At 46.9% G+C, this 17,291-nt stretch overlaps 1 protein-coding gene across 1 annotated transcript in view; it reads right to left on the reverse strand.

The window, feature by feature from the left end:
* The window catches only part of LOC115125471 (tetraspanin-17), a 59,471-nt gene extending 48,929 nt beyond the window's left edge, over nucleotides 1-10,542 (reverse strand). The window contains exon 1 of the mRNA XM_065018285.1: nucleotides 9,923-10,542. Coding sequence (XP_064874357.1) covers nucleotides 9,923-10,021 — 99 coding nt within the window. The 5' untranslated portion in view covers nucleotides 10,022-10,542. The remainder of the gene's footprint in view (nucleotides 1-9,922) is intronic.
* Nucleotides 10,543-17,291: the final 6,749 nt, after the last annotated feature.

The following is a 17,291-nucleotide window of genomic DNA, read 5'->3' on the forward strand; positions in this document are numbered from 1 at the left end:
GGCTATATACAGGAAGTACCAGGTAATAACATGGCTATATACAGGAAGTACCAGGTAATAACATGGTTATATACAGGGAATACCAGGTAGTAACATGGTTATATACAGGGAGTACCATGGTTATATACAGGGAGTACCATGTAGTAACATGGTTATATACAGGGAGTACCATGTAGTAACATGGTTATATACAGGGAGTACCATGTAGTAACATGGTTATATACAGGGAGTACCATGTAGTAACATGGTTATATACAGGGAGTACCATGTAATAACATGGTTATATACAGGGAGTACCATGTAATAACATGGTTATATACAGGGAGTACCATGTAATAACATGGTTATATACAGGGAGTACCATGTAGTAACATGGCTATATACAGGAAGTACCTGGTAATAACATGGTTATATACAGGAAGTACCTGGTAATAACATGGCTATATACAGGAAGTACCTGGTAATAACATGGTTATATACAGGAAGTACCTGGTAATAACATGGCTATATACAGGAAGTACCTGGTATTAACATGGCTATATACAGGAAGTACCTGGTATTAACATGGCTATATACAGGGAGTACCAGGTAATAACATGGCTATATACAGGGAGTACCAGGTAGTAACATGGCTATATACAGGGAGTACCAGGTAGTAACATGGCTATATACAGGGAGTACCAGGTAGTAACATGGCTATATACAGGGAGTACCAGGTAGTAACATGGCTATATACAGGAAGTACCTGGTATTAACATGGCTATATACAGGGAGTACCAGGTAATAACATGGCTATATACAGGGAGTACCAGGTAGTAACATGGCTATATACAGGGAGTACCAGGTAATAACATGGCTATATACAGGGAGTACCAGGTAGTAACATGGCTATATACAGGAAGTACCTGGTATTAACATGGCTATATACAGGAGTACCAGGTAATAACATGGCTATATACAGGGAGTACCAGGTAGTAACATGGCTATATACAGGGAGTACCAGGTAATAACATGGCTATATACAGGGAGTACCAGGTAGTAACATGGCTATATACAGGGAGTACCAGGTAGTAACATGGCTATATACAGGAAGTACCAGGTAGTAACTGGCGCCCCCCCTTGGGTTGTGCGTTGGCGGAGATCTTTGTGGGCTATACTCGGCCTTGTCTCAGGATGGTAAGTTGGTGGTTGAAGATATCCCTCTTGTGGTGTGGGGGCTGTGCTTTGGCAAAGTGGGTGGGGTTATATCCTTCCTGTTTGGCACTGTCCGGGAGTATCATCGGATGGGGCCACAGTGTCTCCTGACCCCTCCTGTCACAGCCTCCAGTATTTATGCAGCAGTAGTTTGTGGAGGGGGCTAGGGTCAGTTTGTTATATCTGGAGTACTTCTCCTGTCTTATCCGGTGTCCTGTGTGAATTTAAGTATGCTCTCTCTAATTTTCTCTTTCTTTCGGAGGACCTGAGCCCTAGGACCATGCCTCAGGACTACCTGGCATGATGACTCCTTGCTGTCCCCAGTCCACCTGGCCGTGCTGCTGCTCCAGTTACAACTGTTCTGCCTGCGGCTATGGAACCCTGACCTGTTCACCGGACGTGCTACCTGTCCCAGACCTGCTGTTTTCAACTCTCTAGAGACAGCAGGAGAGGTAGAGATACTCTCAATGATCGGCTATGAACAGCCAACTGACATTTACTCCTGAGGTGCTGACCTGTTGCACCCTCGACAACTACTGTGATTATTATTATTTGACCCTGCTGGTCATTTATGAACATTTGAACATCTTGGACGTGTTCTGTTATGATCTCCACCCGGCACAGCCAGAAGAGGACTGGCCAACCCTCATAGCTTGGTTCCTCTCAAGGTTTCTTCCTAGGTTCTGGCCTTTCTAGGGAGTTATTCCTAGCCACCGTGTTTCTACACCTGCATTGCTTGCTGTTAGGGGTTTTAGGCTGGGTTTCTGTACAACAAAATCAGCTGATATAAGAAGGGCTATATAAATAAATTGGATTTAGTCTAGTGAGCGTGTGCGTAGAGTCTAGTGAGCGTGTGGGTAGAGTCCAGTGAGCGTGTGGGTAGAGTCTAGTGGGCGTGTGCGTAGAGTCTAGTGAGCGTGTGGGTAGAGTCCAGTGAGCGTGTGGGTAGAGTCTAGTGAGCGTGTGCGTAGAGTCTAGTGAGCGTGTGCGTAGAGTCTAGTGAGCGTGTGGGTAGAGTCTAGTGAGCGTGTGGGTAGAGTCTAGTGAGCGTGTGGGTAGAGTCTAGTGAGCGTGTGGGTAGAGTCTAGTGAGCGTGTGGGTAGAGTCTAGTGAGCGTGTGGGTAGAGTCTAGTGAGCGTGTGGGTAGAGTCTAGTGAGCGTGTGGGTAGAGTCTAGTGAGCGTGTGGGTAGAGTCTAGTGAGCGTGTGGGTAGAGTCTAGTGAGCGTGTGGGTAGAGTCTAGTGAGCGTGTGGGTAGAGTCTAGTGAGCGTGTGTGGGTAGAGTCTAGTGAGCGTGTGTGGGTAGAGTCTAGTGAGCGTGTGGGTAGAGTCTAGTGAGCGTGTGGGTAGAGTCTAGTGAGCGTGTGTGGGTAGAGTCTAGTGAGCGTGTGGGTAGTCTAGTGAGCGTGTGGGTAGAGTCTAGTGAGCGTGTGGGTAGAGTCTAGTGAGCGTGTGGGTAGAGTCTAGTGAGCGTGTGGGTAGAGTCTAGTGAGCGTGTGGGTAGAGTCTAGTGAGCGTGTGGGTAGAGTCTAGTGAGCGTGTGGGTAGAGTCTAGTGAGCGTGTGGGTAGAGTCTAGTGAGCGTGTGGGTAGAGTCAGTGAGCGTGTGGGTAGAGTCAGTGAGCGTGTGGGTAGAGTCAGTGAGCGTGTGGGTAGAGTCTAGTGAGCGTGTGGGTAGAGTCTAGTGAGCGTGTGGGTAGAGTCTACTGAGCGTGTGGGTAGAGTCTAGTGAGAGTGTGGGTAGAGTATAGTGAGCGTGTGGGTAGAGTCTAGTGAGCGTGTGGGTAGAGTCTAGTGAGCGTGTGGGTAGAGTCTAGTGAGCGTGTGGGTAGAGTCTAGTGAGCGTGTGTGGGTAGAGTCTAGTGAGCGTGTGGGTAGAGTCTAGTGAGCGTGTGTGGGTAGAGTCTAGTGAGCGTGTGGGTAGAGTATAGTGAGCGTGTGCGTAGAGTATAGTGAGCGTGTGCGTAGAGTATAGTGAGCGTGTGGGTAGAGTATAGTGAGCGTGTGGGTAGAGTATAGTGAGCGTGTGGGTAGAGTATAGTGAGCGTGTGGGTAGAGTATAGTGAGCGTGTGGGTAGAGTATAGTGAGCGTGTGGGTAGAGTATAGTGAGCGTGTGGGTAGAGTATAGTGAGCGTGTGGGTAGAGTATAGTGAGCGTGTGGGTAGAGTATAGTGAGCGTGTGGGTAGAGTATAGTGAGCGTGTGGGTAGAGTATAGTGAGCGTGTGCGTAGAGTATAGTGAGCGTGTGGGTAGAGTATAGTGAGCGTGTGGGTAGAGTATAGTGAGCGTGTGGGTAGAGTATAGTGAGCGTGTGGGTAGAGTATAGTGAGCGTGTGGGTAGAGTATAGTGAGCGTGTGGGTAGAGTATAGTGAGCGTGTGGGTAGAGTATAGTGAGCGTGTGGGTAGAGTATAGTGAGTATAGTGAGCGTGTGCGTAGAGTATAGTGAGCGTGTGGGTAGAGTATAGTGAGCGTGTGGGTAGAGTATAGTGAGCGTGTGGGTAGAGTATAGTGAGCGTGTGGGTAGAGTATAGTGAGCGTGTGGGTAGAGTATAGTGAGCGTGTGGGTAGAGTATAGTGAGCGTGTGGGTAGAGTATAGTGAGCGTGTGGGTAGAGTATAGTGAGCGTGTGGGTAGAGTATAGTGAGCGTGTGGGTAGAGTATAGTGAGCGTGTGGGTAGAGTATAGTGAGCGTGTGGGTAGAGTATAGTGAGCGTGTGGGTAGAGTATAGTGAGCGTGTGGGTAGAGTATAGTGAGCGTGTGGGTAGAGTATAGTGAGCGTGTGGGTAGAGTATAGTGAGCGTGTGGGTAGAGTATAGTGAGCGTGTGGGTAGAGTATAGTGAGCGTGTGGGTAGAGTATAGTGAGCGTGTGGGTAGAGTATAGTGAGCGTGTGGGTAGAGTATAGTGAGCGTGTGGGTAGAGTATAGTGAGCGTGTGGGTAGAGTATAGTGAGCGTGTGGGTAGAGTATAGTGGGTGTGTGGGTAGAGTATAGTGGGTGTGTGGGTAGAGTATAGTGGGTGTGTGGGTAGAGTATAGTGGGTGTGTGGGTAGAGTCTAGTGGGTGTGTGGGTAGAGTCAGTGAGTGTGTGGGTAGAGTATAGTGGGTGTGTGGGTAGAGTATAGTGGGTGTGTGGGTAGAGTATAGTGGGTGTGTGGGTAGAGTCTAGTGGGTGTGTGGGTAGAGTCAGTGAGTGTGTGGGTAGAGTATAGTGGGCGTGTGGGTAGAGTATAGTGGGCGTGTGGGTAGAGTATAGTGGGCGTGTGGGTAGAGTATAGTGGGCGTGTGGGTAGAGTATAGTGAGCGTGTGGGTAGAGTCTAGTGGGCGTGTGGGTAGAGTATAGTGGGTGTGTTGGTAGAGTATAGTGAGTGTGTGGGTAGAGTATAGTGAGTGTGTGGGTAGAGTATAGTGGGTGTGTGGGTAGGGTATAGTGAGTGTGTGGGTAGAGTATAGTGGGTGTGTGGGTAGAGTATAGTGGGTGTGTGGGTAGAGTCTAGTGGGTGTGTGGGTAGAGTATAGTGAGTGTGTGGGTAGAGTATAGTGGGTGTGTGGGTAGAGTATAGTGGGTGTGTGGGTAGAGTATAGTGAGTGTGTGCGTAGAGTATAGTGAGTGTGTGCGTAGAGTATAGTGAGTGTGTGGGTAGAGTATAGTGAGTGTGTGGGTAGAGTATAGTGGGTGTGTGGGTAGAGTATAGTGAGTGTGTGGGTAGAGTATAGTGAGTGTGTGGGTAGAGTATAGTGAGTGTGTGGGTAGAGTATAGTGGGTGTGTGGGTAGAGTATAGTGGGTGTGTGGGTAGAGTATAGTGGGTGTGTGGGTAGAGTATAGTGAGTGTGTGGGTAGAGTATAGTGAGTGTGTGGGTAGAGTATAGTGAGTGTGTGGGTAGAGTATAGTGAGTGTGTGGGTAGAGTATAGTGGGTGTGTGGGTAGAGTATAGTGGGTGTGTGGGTAGAGTATAGTGGGTGTGTGGGTAGAGTATAGTGGGTGTGTGGGTAGAGTCTAGTGGGTGTGTGGGTAGAGTCAGTGAGTGTGTGGGTAGAGTATAGTGGGTGTGTGGGTAGAGTATAGTGGGTGTGTGGGTAGAGTATAGTGGGTGTGTGGGTAGAGTATAGTGGGTGTGTGGGTAGAGTATAGTGGGTGTGTGGGTAGAGTATAGTGGGTGTGTGGGTAGAGTATAGTGAGTGTGTGGGTAGAGTATAGTGAGCGTGTGGGTAGAGTCTAGTGGGTGTGTGGGTAGAGTATAGTGGGTGTGTGGGTAGAGTATAGTGAGTGTGTGGGTAGAGTATAGTGAGTGTGTGGGTAGAGTATAGTGGGTGTGTGGGTAGAGTATAGTGAGTGTGTGGGTAGAGTATAGTGGGTGTGTGGGTAGAGTATAGTGGGTGTGTGGGTAGAGTCTAGTGGGTGTGTGGGTAGAGTATAGTGAGTGTGTGGGTAGAGTATAGTGAGTGTGTGGGTAGAGTATAGTGGGTGTGTGGGTAGAGTATAGTGAGTGTGTGGGTAGAGTATAGTGGGTGTGTGGGTAGAGTATAGTGAGCGTGTGGGTAGAGTATAGTGAGCGTGTGGGTAGAGTATAGTGAGCGTGTGGGTAGAGTATAGTGAGTGTGTGGGTAGAGTATAGTGGGTGTGTGGGTAGAGTATAGTGGGTGTGTGCGTAGAGTCAGTGCAAAACAATGAAGATAATGAAATACATAATAAGGGGGATCAATGTAAATAGTCTGGGTGGCCATTTGGTTAACTGTTCAGCAGTCTTATGGTTAGGAGGTAGTAGCTGTTCAGGTGCCATTTGGACCCAGACTTGGCGCTCCAGTACCGCTTTCCATATGGTAGCAGAGAAAACAGTCTATGACTTGGGTGGCTGGAGTCTGACAATTTGTTGGGCCTTCCTCTGACACCGCCTGGTATAGAGGTTCTGGATGGCAGGGACTTCGACCCCAATGATGTACTGGGCCGTACGAATTACCCTCTGTAGCGCATTGCGATTGGATGCCAAGCAGTTACCTTACCAAGCGGTGATGCAGCCAATCAAGATGCTCTCAATGGCGCAGCTAGCAGAACCTTTTGACGATCTAAGGACCCATACCAAATCTTTTTAACTGAATTAGTTTTTTCAACATTTATTCTATTACAGACTTAATGCATACTTTTAAAATATAGTATGCAAGCTAAACATAAAAAATGTACAAATATAAAATTTTCCTTAAAGTATAGTTTTTGGAGATTACTAATGTTGCCGTCCACACTGAAATTTAAAAAAATACTTAAATACATGTCATTTTGTCCTTGAAATGTTGTTGATCCATTTATGTAAATGTCATTTCAGTTTGTTTATTTTTAATGAATAAGCAAACATTTCTAAAAACCTTTTTTTTTTAAATATAATATATACACACACAAATACTGTTGAAGTGGAAAGTTTACATACACTTAGGTTGGAGTCATTAAAACTCATTTTTCAACCACTTCAAATTTCTTGTTAACAAACTATAGCTTTGGCAAGTCGGTTAGGACATCTACTTTGAGCACGACACAAGACATTTTTCCAACAATTGTTTACAGACAGATTATTTTACTTGTAATTCACTGTATCACAATTCCAGTGGGTCAGAAGTTTACATACACTAAGTTGACTGTGCCTTTAAACAGCTTGGAAAATTCCAGAAAATGTCATTGCTTTAGAAGAATTGACATCATTTGAGTCAATTGGAGGTGTACCTGTGGATCTATTGCAATGCCTACCTTCAAACTCAGTGCCTGAGTCTCGTTCATCCTTGGGAGCAATTTCTAAATGCCTGAAGGTACCACGGTCATCTGTACAAACAATAGTACGCAAGTATAAACACCATGGGACCACGTAGCCGTCATACCACTAAGGAAGGAGACGCATTCTGTCTCCTAGAGATGAACGTACTTTGGTGCGAAAAGTGCAAAACAATCTCAGAACAACAGCAAAGGACCTTGTAAAGATGCTGGAGGAAACAGGTACAAAAGTATCTATATCCACAGTAAAACAAGTCCTATACCGACATAACCTGAAAGGCCGCTCAGCATTGAAGAAGTCACTGCTCCAAAACCGCCATAATAAAGCCAGACAACGGTTTGCAACTGCACATGGGGACAAAGATTGTACTTTTTGGAGAAATGTCTTCTGGTCTGATGAAACAAAAATAGAGCTGTTTGGCCATAATGACCATTGTTATGTTTGGAGGAAAAACGGGGAGGCTTGCAAGCCGAAGAACACTATCCCAACTGTGAAGCACGGGGGTGGCAACATCATGCTGTGGGGGTGCTTTGCTGCAGGAGGGATTGGTGCACTTCACAAAATACATGGCATCATGAGGTAGGAAAATGTGGTGGATATATTGAAGCAACATCTCAAGACATCAGTCAGCAAGTTAAAGCTTGGTCGCAAATGCGTCTTCCACATGGACAATGACCCCAAGCATATTTCCAAAGTTGTGGCAAAATGGCTTCAGGACAACAAAATCAAGGTATTGGAGTGGCGATCACAAAGCCCTGACCTTAATCCTATTGAAAATGTGTGGGCAGAACAGAAAGTGTGTGTGAGCAAGGAGGCCTACCAACCTGACTCAGTTACACCAGCTCTGTCAGGAGGAATGGGCCAAAATTCACCCAATTTATTGTGGGAAGCTTGTGGAATGCTACCCAAAATGTTAGACCCAAGTTAAACAATTTAAAGGCAATGCTACCAAATACTATTTGAGAATATGTAAACTTCTGACCCACTGGGAATGTGACTCTGTACTTTGTTGAAGCACCTATGGCAGCGATTACAGCCTCAAGTCTTCTTGGGTATGACGCTACAAGCTTGGCACACCTTTATTTGGGAGTTTCTTCCATTCATCTCTACATATCCTCTCAAGCTACGTCAGGTTGGATGGGGAGCGTTGCTGCACAGCTATTTTCAGATCTCTCTCAAGAGATGTTTGATCGGGTTCAAGTCCGGGTTCTGGCTGGGCCACTGAAGGACATACAGAGACTTGTCCTGAAGTTACTCCTGCGTTGTCTTGACTGTGTGCTTAGGGTCGTTGTCCTGTCGGAAGATGAACTTTCGCCCCAATCTGAGGTCCTGAAAGCTATGGAGCAGGTTTTTAATCAAGGATCTCTCTGTATTTTGCTCTGTTAATCTTTACCTCGATCCTTGCTAGTCTCCCAGTTCCCACTGCTGAAAAACATCCCCACAGCATGATGCTGCCACCACCATGCTTCACCGTAGGGATGGTGGCAGGTTCCTCCAGGCGTGACGCTTGGCATTCAGGCCAAAGAGATCAATCTTGGTTTCATCAGACCAGAGAATCTTTATTATATTGAGTACATTTGTTTTATTTCATCTTTCCACCATAAAAAATAGTCTGGGGAAAAGCCAGTCGTTAGTTCTAAGATTCTGAAGTTGCTAGCCAAATCGGCAGTTCGCTCCTTCTAGCCATTCTATTTGCAATTGGTGATATGCTAAACAAATCCTTGGCATGCAGCAATTTGCTAGCTAGCCAACTAAAGCTAACACACAAACACATCAAGCAGCTCAAATGACAGCAAACTATGTACACTTTTGTTTGTTTACCTTTGTTTCTATTGTCATTTATTTGGATATCTATTGTAATGATCCTGATAAACGAATTTGCCTGGATCAGAGAAGCTGTCCGCCTCGTCACGTTCATATTTGCATGGCACGGTGGAGATCACACAAAAAACGAAACATTTTCCACAGGTCAGAGAGGCAGACTGCAAAGTTTAGACAAACCCCAAATGTTGCAAACCAAATGCTAGTCTAATAGCATGGGGAAATATTATCTAGACACTTTTTACTATGGGAGATTAAGTTTATAAATTGACTGGCTGGAATGTGGGACAGTGGAAGAGAATGATTAAATCTAATAGAACTGTTCACAGGTATTACCTGAAGAATTCAGGGATTGTGGCACTATAACTCCCTGCTATCACCCAATCAGCACCCAAACAACCAGTTTTATAATTACTACTTAGGCTTGCAACATGAAATAATGTCCCTGGCTAGTAGCCTATCAGCTCTTTGTGTGTGACCATGACAGTGTTGCTGACAATGGACTCAGTGGCTACTGTGTACTGTACACTAGCTCACTGTCTAAGCCATGCTTTAAGAGGTGTGTATGGGCGGAGTAGGTTAGCTCAGAGTGAGAGTGGCTATTGTATGAGGTTAACAGGCACGGATAGGACAGGCATTAAGGCAGTAGAGTACAGAGACAGTTAGCTAGCTGTCTGACTCCAATAGCCCAACACACATAGGCCTATACACACCCAAACCTACCCTACAAACAGCTATTCATCAGAACTATGGGGAGCACCCACCCAGTGTAAGTTACTACCTACTATTGTTGGCATTCTGCTGTCCTACATTACTATCACATTAGGGCTGCTGGGAACCACACAATAGACACAATAATGCCCAATGAGTCAAATATTAGCAGATGATCACTGTCAAGAAAGGTAGCTAGCGTCACCAAATCAATAACAGGAAATGATCTAAAGTGATCACTATCTAATGGGACTAACTTACTGAACAGTATTTTAGGATTTATTCGATAAAGAACATCGGAATATAGTTTTAGGGCTAGGCGATCGAGCATAGTTTTAACTTGTTTAGTTAATTTGTCTCTTTCGGGCAGCACTAGAAAAACTCTTGTTTAGAATAATTACATGCAGGTGTGAAATACAAAAATGTCAGCTACTTACCCAAAATATGATGTTAAATCCAAACAAGAAGTATTTGACACTGCAGCTCACTTCGGCTCCTTTAAAATGCTGGCGTTTTTGACTGCTAACGTTACTCATCCTGTAAACGTCGAGGCTAACTAGCTAGCTAGCTAACAATGTAGACGCCACTGGTTCGTTAGCTAACCTACAATCACGACAATGACAAACTAACTACTATTTGTGTAACACACAAGCTAACTATCTCCATAAAACAACTCTGAGAAGAAAGAAAATTCAGCTAGCTAGCCAGCCAAATCACAAATACATCGCCGGCTAGCTAGTTAGCCTACTAGCTAACAACAGATCCAAAAACACTTTTGGATGTGTAAACAAAATATACATTCATCTGCGGTTCAACGTACAACGTTACTCTCCATAGCTAAACATATAGTTGAAAGCTAAAAAAAAAAAAATCTAAAGAATTACTTTGTTTTGTTGATGATATAAATAAAGTCGATTTCTCCCGTTCATAGCATTTGGTTGTTTTACATTTCACCTTTTCTTGTTGACAACAACCGTCGTTGTCATATGAACTGAGCTGAAGAAACCCATCTGGACAAGTTGTATATCTAGAGCGAGACCTGCACTTGGGTTATTCAGGGAACAGCACTGCTGCTCCCCCCCCCCACTGGTGCAGTACACAGACCAAATAGAACAATGGTGAATAATGAACATACCCCTCTGAAAACAATTGAGCTATTTGTACAACATAAGTAACGTACCAATAATAATATGTACCAAGTAAGAGGCACTGGTAAATCTTGCATTTGTTATTTGACAGTTTCAAATGTTTCTTAAAAAAAATTCATGTCCCACCTTGTACAACTACTAAACTAAAACAACAACAAATTAAGCAATACAGAATAAGACAAAAATTTGCAAATTAACAACTTTAAATATATGGGGGGGGGGGGGGGGATTTGTGCTGTGGCTGTGAACCTATCAGTGATAGTCTGGCTAACACTTAACCCTCCAATGGCTCTTTGACCTTGTCGGCACAATGCATCCATAATGAAGGGGGGTGTGATTTTACTGCTTGGCTCTCTGTGTTTATTCTCACTCAAACACCCACAAAGCACAGCCACACACAGTCCCCCGCTTCCATAACAACGGTTGGATTTTTTTTGAAACAACAAGTCTCAACCCCTTGAGGCAAAGAAAACATTTGAGAGAACCAATCAAACCCGTCGATCAATTTCTGAATGTTGATTGCATTTAACAAATGGCCTCCATTCCATCCCAGTGCTGGTGTCAGCCAGTCAGTGTCACAGCTTTCCCAGTGCTGTGAGTCAGTGTGGGTTGTGTCAGCCAGTCAGTGTCACAGCTTTCCCAGTGCTGTGAGTCAGTGTGGGTTGTGTCAGCCAGTCAGTGTCACAGCTTTCCCAGTGCTGTGAGTCAGTGTGGGTTGTGTCAGCCAGTCAGTGTCACAGCTTTCCCAGTGCTGTGAGTCAGTGTGGATTGTGTCAGCCAGTCAGTGTCACAGCTTTCCCAGTGCTGTGAGTCAGTGTGGGTTGTGTCAGCCAGTCAGTGTCACAGCTTTCCCAGTGCTGTGAGTCAGTGTGGGTTGTGTCAGCCAGTCAGTGTCACAGCTTTCCCAGTGCTGTGAGTCACTGTGGGTTGTGTCAGCCAGTCAGTGTCACAGCTTTCCCAGTGCTGTGAGTCAGTGTCACAGCTTTCCCAGTGCTGTGAGTCAGTGTGGGTTGTGTCAGCCAGTCAGTGTCACAGCTTTCCCAGTGCTGTGAGCCACTGTGGGTTGTGTCAGCCAGGCTATATCAGTGATTCCTGACCTGTCCATATCTGACCTGTGTTGTACTGCAACCTGGTGTTATGTTAGATTACTACAGATGGAGATACTGGACATTAAAACTCCCCTCTTTAGCCCTACAGATGGCAGTCTATGCATGTCTTTAAATCATCAATAATTATACCTCCTTCATTTGCATGTGTATAGCTGCCCAATATGTAGGCTACATCAAATCAGATTTCCATACGTCAGTATCCCCAAGATGATGTGTAGCTACTGTCTGGCTATGTTCTCATGACAAAATGAGTTAGACACAGCAATACTCTAGGATTTCCTGAGGCTAACTTTGGGCTCCCCGAGTGGCACAGTGGTCTAAGGCACTGCATCTCAGTGCTAGAGGCATCACTACGGACATCCTGGTTGGAATCCAGTCTTAATCACAACCGGCTGTGATTGGTGGTATAGGGCGGCGAGTCCCATAGGGCGGAGAGTCCCATAGGGAGGAGAGTCCCATAGGGTGGAGAGTCCCATAGGGAGGAGAGTCCCATAGGGCGGCGAGTCCCATAGGGTGGAGAGTCCCATAGGGAGGAGAGTCCCATAGGGTGGAGAGTCCCATAGGGAGGAGAGTCCCATAGGGAGGAGAGTCCCATAGGGAGGAGAGTCCCATAGGGTGGAGAGTCCCATAGGGAGGAGAGTCCCATAGGGAGGAGAGTCCCATAGGGAGGAGAGTCCCATAGGGAGGAGAGTCCCATAGGGTGGAGTCCCATAGGGAGGAGAGTCCCATAGGGTGGAGAGTCCCATAGGGAGGAGAGTCCCATAGGGAGGAGAGTCCCATAGGGTGGAGAGTCCCATAGGGAGGAGAGTCCCATAGGGAGGAGAGTCCCATAGGGAGGAGAGTCCCATAGGGTGGAGAGTCCCATAGGGAGGAGAGTCCCATAGGGTGGAGTCCCATAGGGAGGAGAGTCCCATAGGGAGGAGAGTCCCATAGGGAGGAGAGTCCCATAGAGTGGAGAGTCCCATAGGGAGGAGAGTCCCATAGGGCGAAGAGTCCCATAGGGAGGAGAGTCCCATAGGGAGGAGAGTCCCATAGGGAGGAGAGTCCCATAGGGCGGAGAGTCCCATAGGGAGGAGAGTCCCATAGGGAGGAGAGTCCCATAGGGAGGAGAGTCCCATAGAGTGGAGAGTCCCATAGGGAGGAGAGTCCCATAGGGAGGAGAGTCCCATAGGGAGGAGAGTCCCATAGAGTGGAGAGTCCCATAGAGTGGAGAGTCCCACGGGGAGGAGAGTCCCACGGGGAGGAGAGTCCCACGGGGAGGAGAGTCCCACGGGGAGGAGAGTCCCACGGGGAGGAGAGTCCCACGGGGTGGAGAGTCCCACGGGGTGGAGAGTCCCACGGGGTGGAGAGTCCCACGGGGAGGAGAGTCCCACGGGGCGGCGAGTCCCACGGGGCGGAGAGTCCCACGGGGAGGAGAGTCCCACGGGGAGGAGAGTCCCACGGGGTGGAGAGTCCATTTACATTACATTTTACATTTACATTTAAGTCATTTAGCAGACGCTCTTATCCAGAGCGACTTACAAATTGGTGCTTTCACCTTATGACATCCAGTGGAACAGCCACTTTACAATAGTGCATCTAGGACTTTTAAGGGGGGAGGGGGAGAAGGATTACTTTATCCTATCCTAGGTATTCCTTAAAGAGGTGGGGTTTCAGGTGTCTCCGGAAGGTGGTGATTGACTCCGCTGTCCTGGCGTCGTGAGGGAGTTTGTTCCACCATTGGGGGGCCAGAGCAGCGAACAGTTTTGACTGGGCTGAGCGGGAACTGTACTTCCTCAGTGGTAGGGAGGCGAGCAGGCCAGAGGTGGATGAACGCAGTGCCCTTGTTTGGGTGTAGGGCCTGATCAGAGCCTGGAGGTAGTGAGGTGCCGTTCCCCTCACAGCTCCGTAGGCAAGCACCATGGTCTTGTAGCGGATGCGAGCTTCAACTGGAAGCCAGTGGAGAGAGCGGAGGAGCGGGGTGACGTGAGAGAACTTGGGAAGGGGAGGAGAGTCCCACGGGGCGGCGAGTCCCACGGGGCGGAGAGTCCCACGGGGAGGAGAGTCCCACGGGGCGGCGAGTCCCACGGGGCGGCGAGTCCCACGGGGCGGCGAGTCCCACGGGGCGGCGAGTCCCACGGGGAGGAGAGTCCCACAGGGCGGAGAGTCCCACAGGGTGGCGCACAATTGTCTGGGTAGGCCGTCATTGTAAATAAGAATTTGTTCTTAAAAACCTAGTGTGTAGTTCTTGAAATGTGAATAAAGTCAGTGGATGTTTAACTCTTTAACTCATTCGCACTAGCTGGCTGTGCGAATGACAGATTTCCCTCATGAATACATTCATCTGCGTCCCAAATGACACTCTCTATTCCCTATATGGTGCACTGCTTTAGACCAGAAACCTACGGGTCATGGCCAAAAGTAGTGCACTATTTAGGAAATAGGGTTCTATTTAAGATGCAGAAAAAGATGATCTCTTATAGACACCAGTGAGATAGCTGAAGGGGCGCAGAAAGCCCAGGGGTCTGCCTGACAGACTTGCGTTTGCTTGTTAGCTGCTATCTGTATTGATTTTCTCTTGGTGGCTGCTGGTGTGCTGAATTAAATGATTCTGAGTCAGTAAGTCGTCATAGTCCTTTTCCCCTGTCATATACTATAAAAGACTATGAGCGTGGATAAGAAACATGGTAACTGTGTAGCATTATGTATCGTTACAGAACACCATGAATTTAGGTATTCCCAGATTAGCCTGTTCAAAATCTACAGTCTTCTTCCTGTTGTAACATCCCAGATTAGCCTGTTCAAAATCTACATAGTCTTCTTCCTGTTATAACATCCCAGATTAACCTCTACCACATCTACATAGTCTTCTTCCTGTTGTAACATCCCAGATTAACCTCTACCACATCTACATAGGCCCTTCCTGTTATAACATCCCAGATTAACCTCTACCACATCTACATAGTCTTCTTCCTGTTGTAACATCCCATATTAGCCTCTACCACATCTACATAGGCCCTTCCTGTTGTAACATCCCAGATTAGCCTCTACCCCCATCTACATAGTCGTCTTCCTGTTGTAACATCCCCGATTAGCCTCTACCACATCTACATAGTCGTCTTCCTGTTGTAACATCCCCGATTAGCCTCTACCACATCTACATAGTCTTCTTCTTGTTGTAACATCCCAGATTAACCTCTACCACATCTACATAGTCTTCTTCCTGTTGTAACATCCCAGATTAACCTCTACCACATCTACATAGTCTCCTTCCTGTTGTAACATCCCAGATGAACCTCTACCACATCTACATAGTCTTCTTCCTGTTGTAACATCCCAGATTAGCCTCTACCACATCTACATAGTCTTCTTCTTGTTGTAACATCCCAGATTAACCTCTACCACATCTACATAGTCTTCTTCCTGTTGTAACATCCCAGATTAACCTCTACCACATCTACATAGTCTTCTTCCTGTTGTAACGTCCCAGATTAGCCTCTACCACATCTACATAGTCTCCTTCCTGTTGTAACATCCCAGATTAGCCTCTACCACATCTACATAGGCCCTTCCTGTTGTAACATCCCAGATTAACCTCTACCACATCTACATAGGCCCTTCCTGTTGTAACATCCCAGATTAACCTCTACCACATCTACATAGTCTTCTTCCTGTTGTAACATCCCAGATTAACCTCTACCACATCTACATAGTCTTCTTCCTACTGTTGTCATGGAACTGAAGTGTTTAGTGAGCTGAAGTGGAAAGAGACAGAGATACAGAGACCACATACACACCATTGATATAATTAGTGTCAGCACTTTTATTTTGTTTTGTGTTCCGTTATTTAAATAACACAGAATTAAGGAGGGGTACATGAGACCTATTTTTGATACACACACACACACAACATCATTGATTGTTAGTCATATTACTAAACCTGTGTCCCAAACTCATGAAAATCCACCCATCTTGTTAAAATACATTCTGTTAAAAACTCATTACAATCAACACTTGGGATTGGGACATTGTCATTCTGTGTTGATTGGCAGGGGGGCTCTCAGGGGAGGGGGTTTACTCAAGGCTGAAACAAACCCACAGTGGCTCCTGTGTTGATTGGCAGGGGGGCTCTCAGGGGAGGGGGTTTACTCAAGGCTGAAACAAACCCACAGGGCTCCTGTGTTGATTGGCAGGGGGGTTTACTCAAGGCTGAAACAAACCCACAGTGGCTCCTGTGTTGATTGGCAGGGGGCTCTCAGGGGAGGGGGTTTACTCAAGGCTGAAACAAACCCACAGGGCTCCTGTGTTGATTGGCAGGGGGGGGGGTTTACTCAAGGCTGAAACAAACCCACAGTGGCTCCTGTGTTGATTGGCAGGGGGGGGCTCTCAGGGGGGGGGTTTACTCAAGGCTGAAACAAACCCACAGGGCTCCTGTGTTGATTGGCAGGGGGGTTTACTCAAGGCTGAAACAAACCCACAGGGCTCCTGTGTTGATTGGCAGGGGGGTTTACTCAAGGCTGAAACAAACCCACAGTGGCTCCTGTGTTGATTGGCAGGAGGGAGACTCTCAGGGGAGGGGGGTTTACTCAAGGCTGAAACAAACCCACAGTGGCTCCTGTGTTGATTGGCAGGAGGGAGACTCTCAGGGGAGGGGGGTTTACTCAAGGCTGAAACAAACCCACAGGGCTCCTGTGTTGATTGGCAGGGGGAGACTCTCAGGGGAGGGGGGTTTACTCAAGGCTGAAACAAACCCACAGTGGCTCCTGTGTTGATTGGCAGGAGAGAGACATGTCAGTGAGAAGGTTATTCCTGCTTACCCAAGATGCCAAGTCTCCATAATACCAGCTGTCTCTGTCAGTCAGAGATTCAACACACTAGGGTCATATTCATTAGAGCACACTGTAGCAAAACGCTGTGCAATGGAAAACAAATCCTTATTGGACAAGCTCAGGTAGTCCCTTCCTGTTTCAGTCCCTTTTTTTCTTCTGTTTGGGTGTCTAATGAATGCAGCCCACATGTGACTCGTCAGTAATCTGCTGATGCAGCGGGTCACATAGAGTCCTATGTGTTTAGGGGACAAGGATACAAGTCCAACACTCTAACCACTAGGCTACCCTGTGTTTAGGGGACAAGGATACAAGTCCAACACTCTAACCACTAGGCTACCCTGTGTTTAGGGGACAAGGATACAAGTCCAACACTCTAACCACTAGGCTACCCTGTGTTTAGGGGACAAGGATACAAGTCCAACACTCTAACCACTAGGCTACCCTGTGTTTAGGGGACAAGGATACAAGTCCAACACTCTAACCACTAGGCTACCCTGTGTTTAGGGAACAAGGATACAAGTCCAACACTCTAACCACTAGGCTACCCTGTGTTTAGGGGACAAGGATACAAGTCCAACACTCTAACCACTAGGCTACCCTGTGTTTAGGGGACAAGGATACAAGTCCAACACACTAACCACTAGGCTACCCTGTGTTTAGGGGACAAGGATACAAGTCCAACACTCTAACCACTAGGCTACCCTGTGTTTAGGGGACAAGGATACAAGTCCAACACTCTAA

Source organism: Oncorhynchus nerka, linkage group LG5 (genome assembly GCF_034236695.1).
Source record: "Oncorhynchus nerka isolate Pitt River linkage group LG5, Oner_Uvic_2.0, whole genome shotgun sequence".
In the NCBI taxonomy this organism is placed as follows: Eukaryota; Metazoa; Chordata; class Actinopteri; order Salmoniformes; family Salmonidae; genus Oncorhynchus; species Oncorhynchus nerka.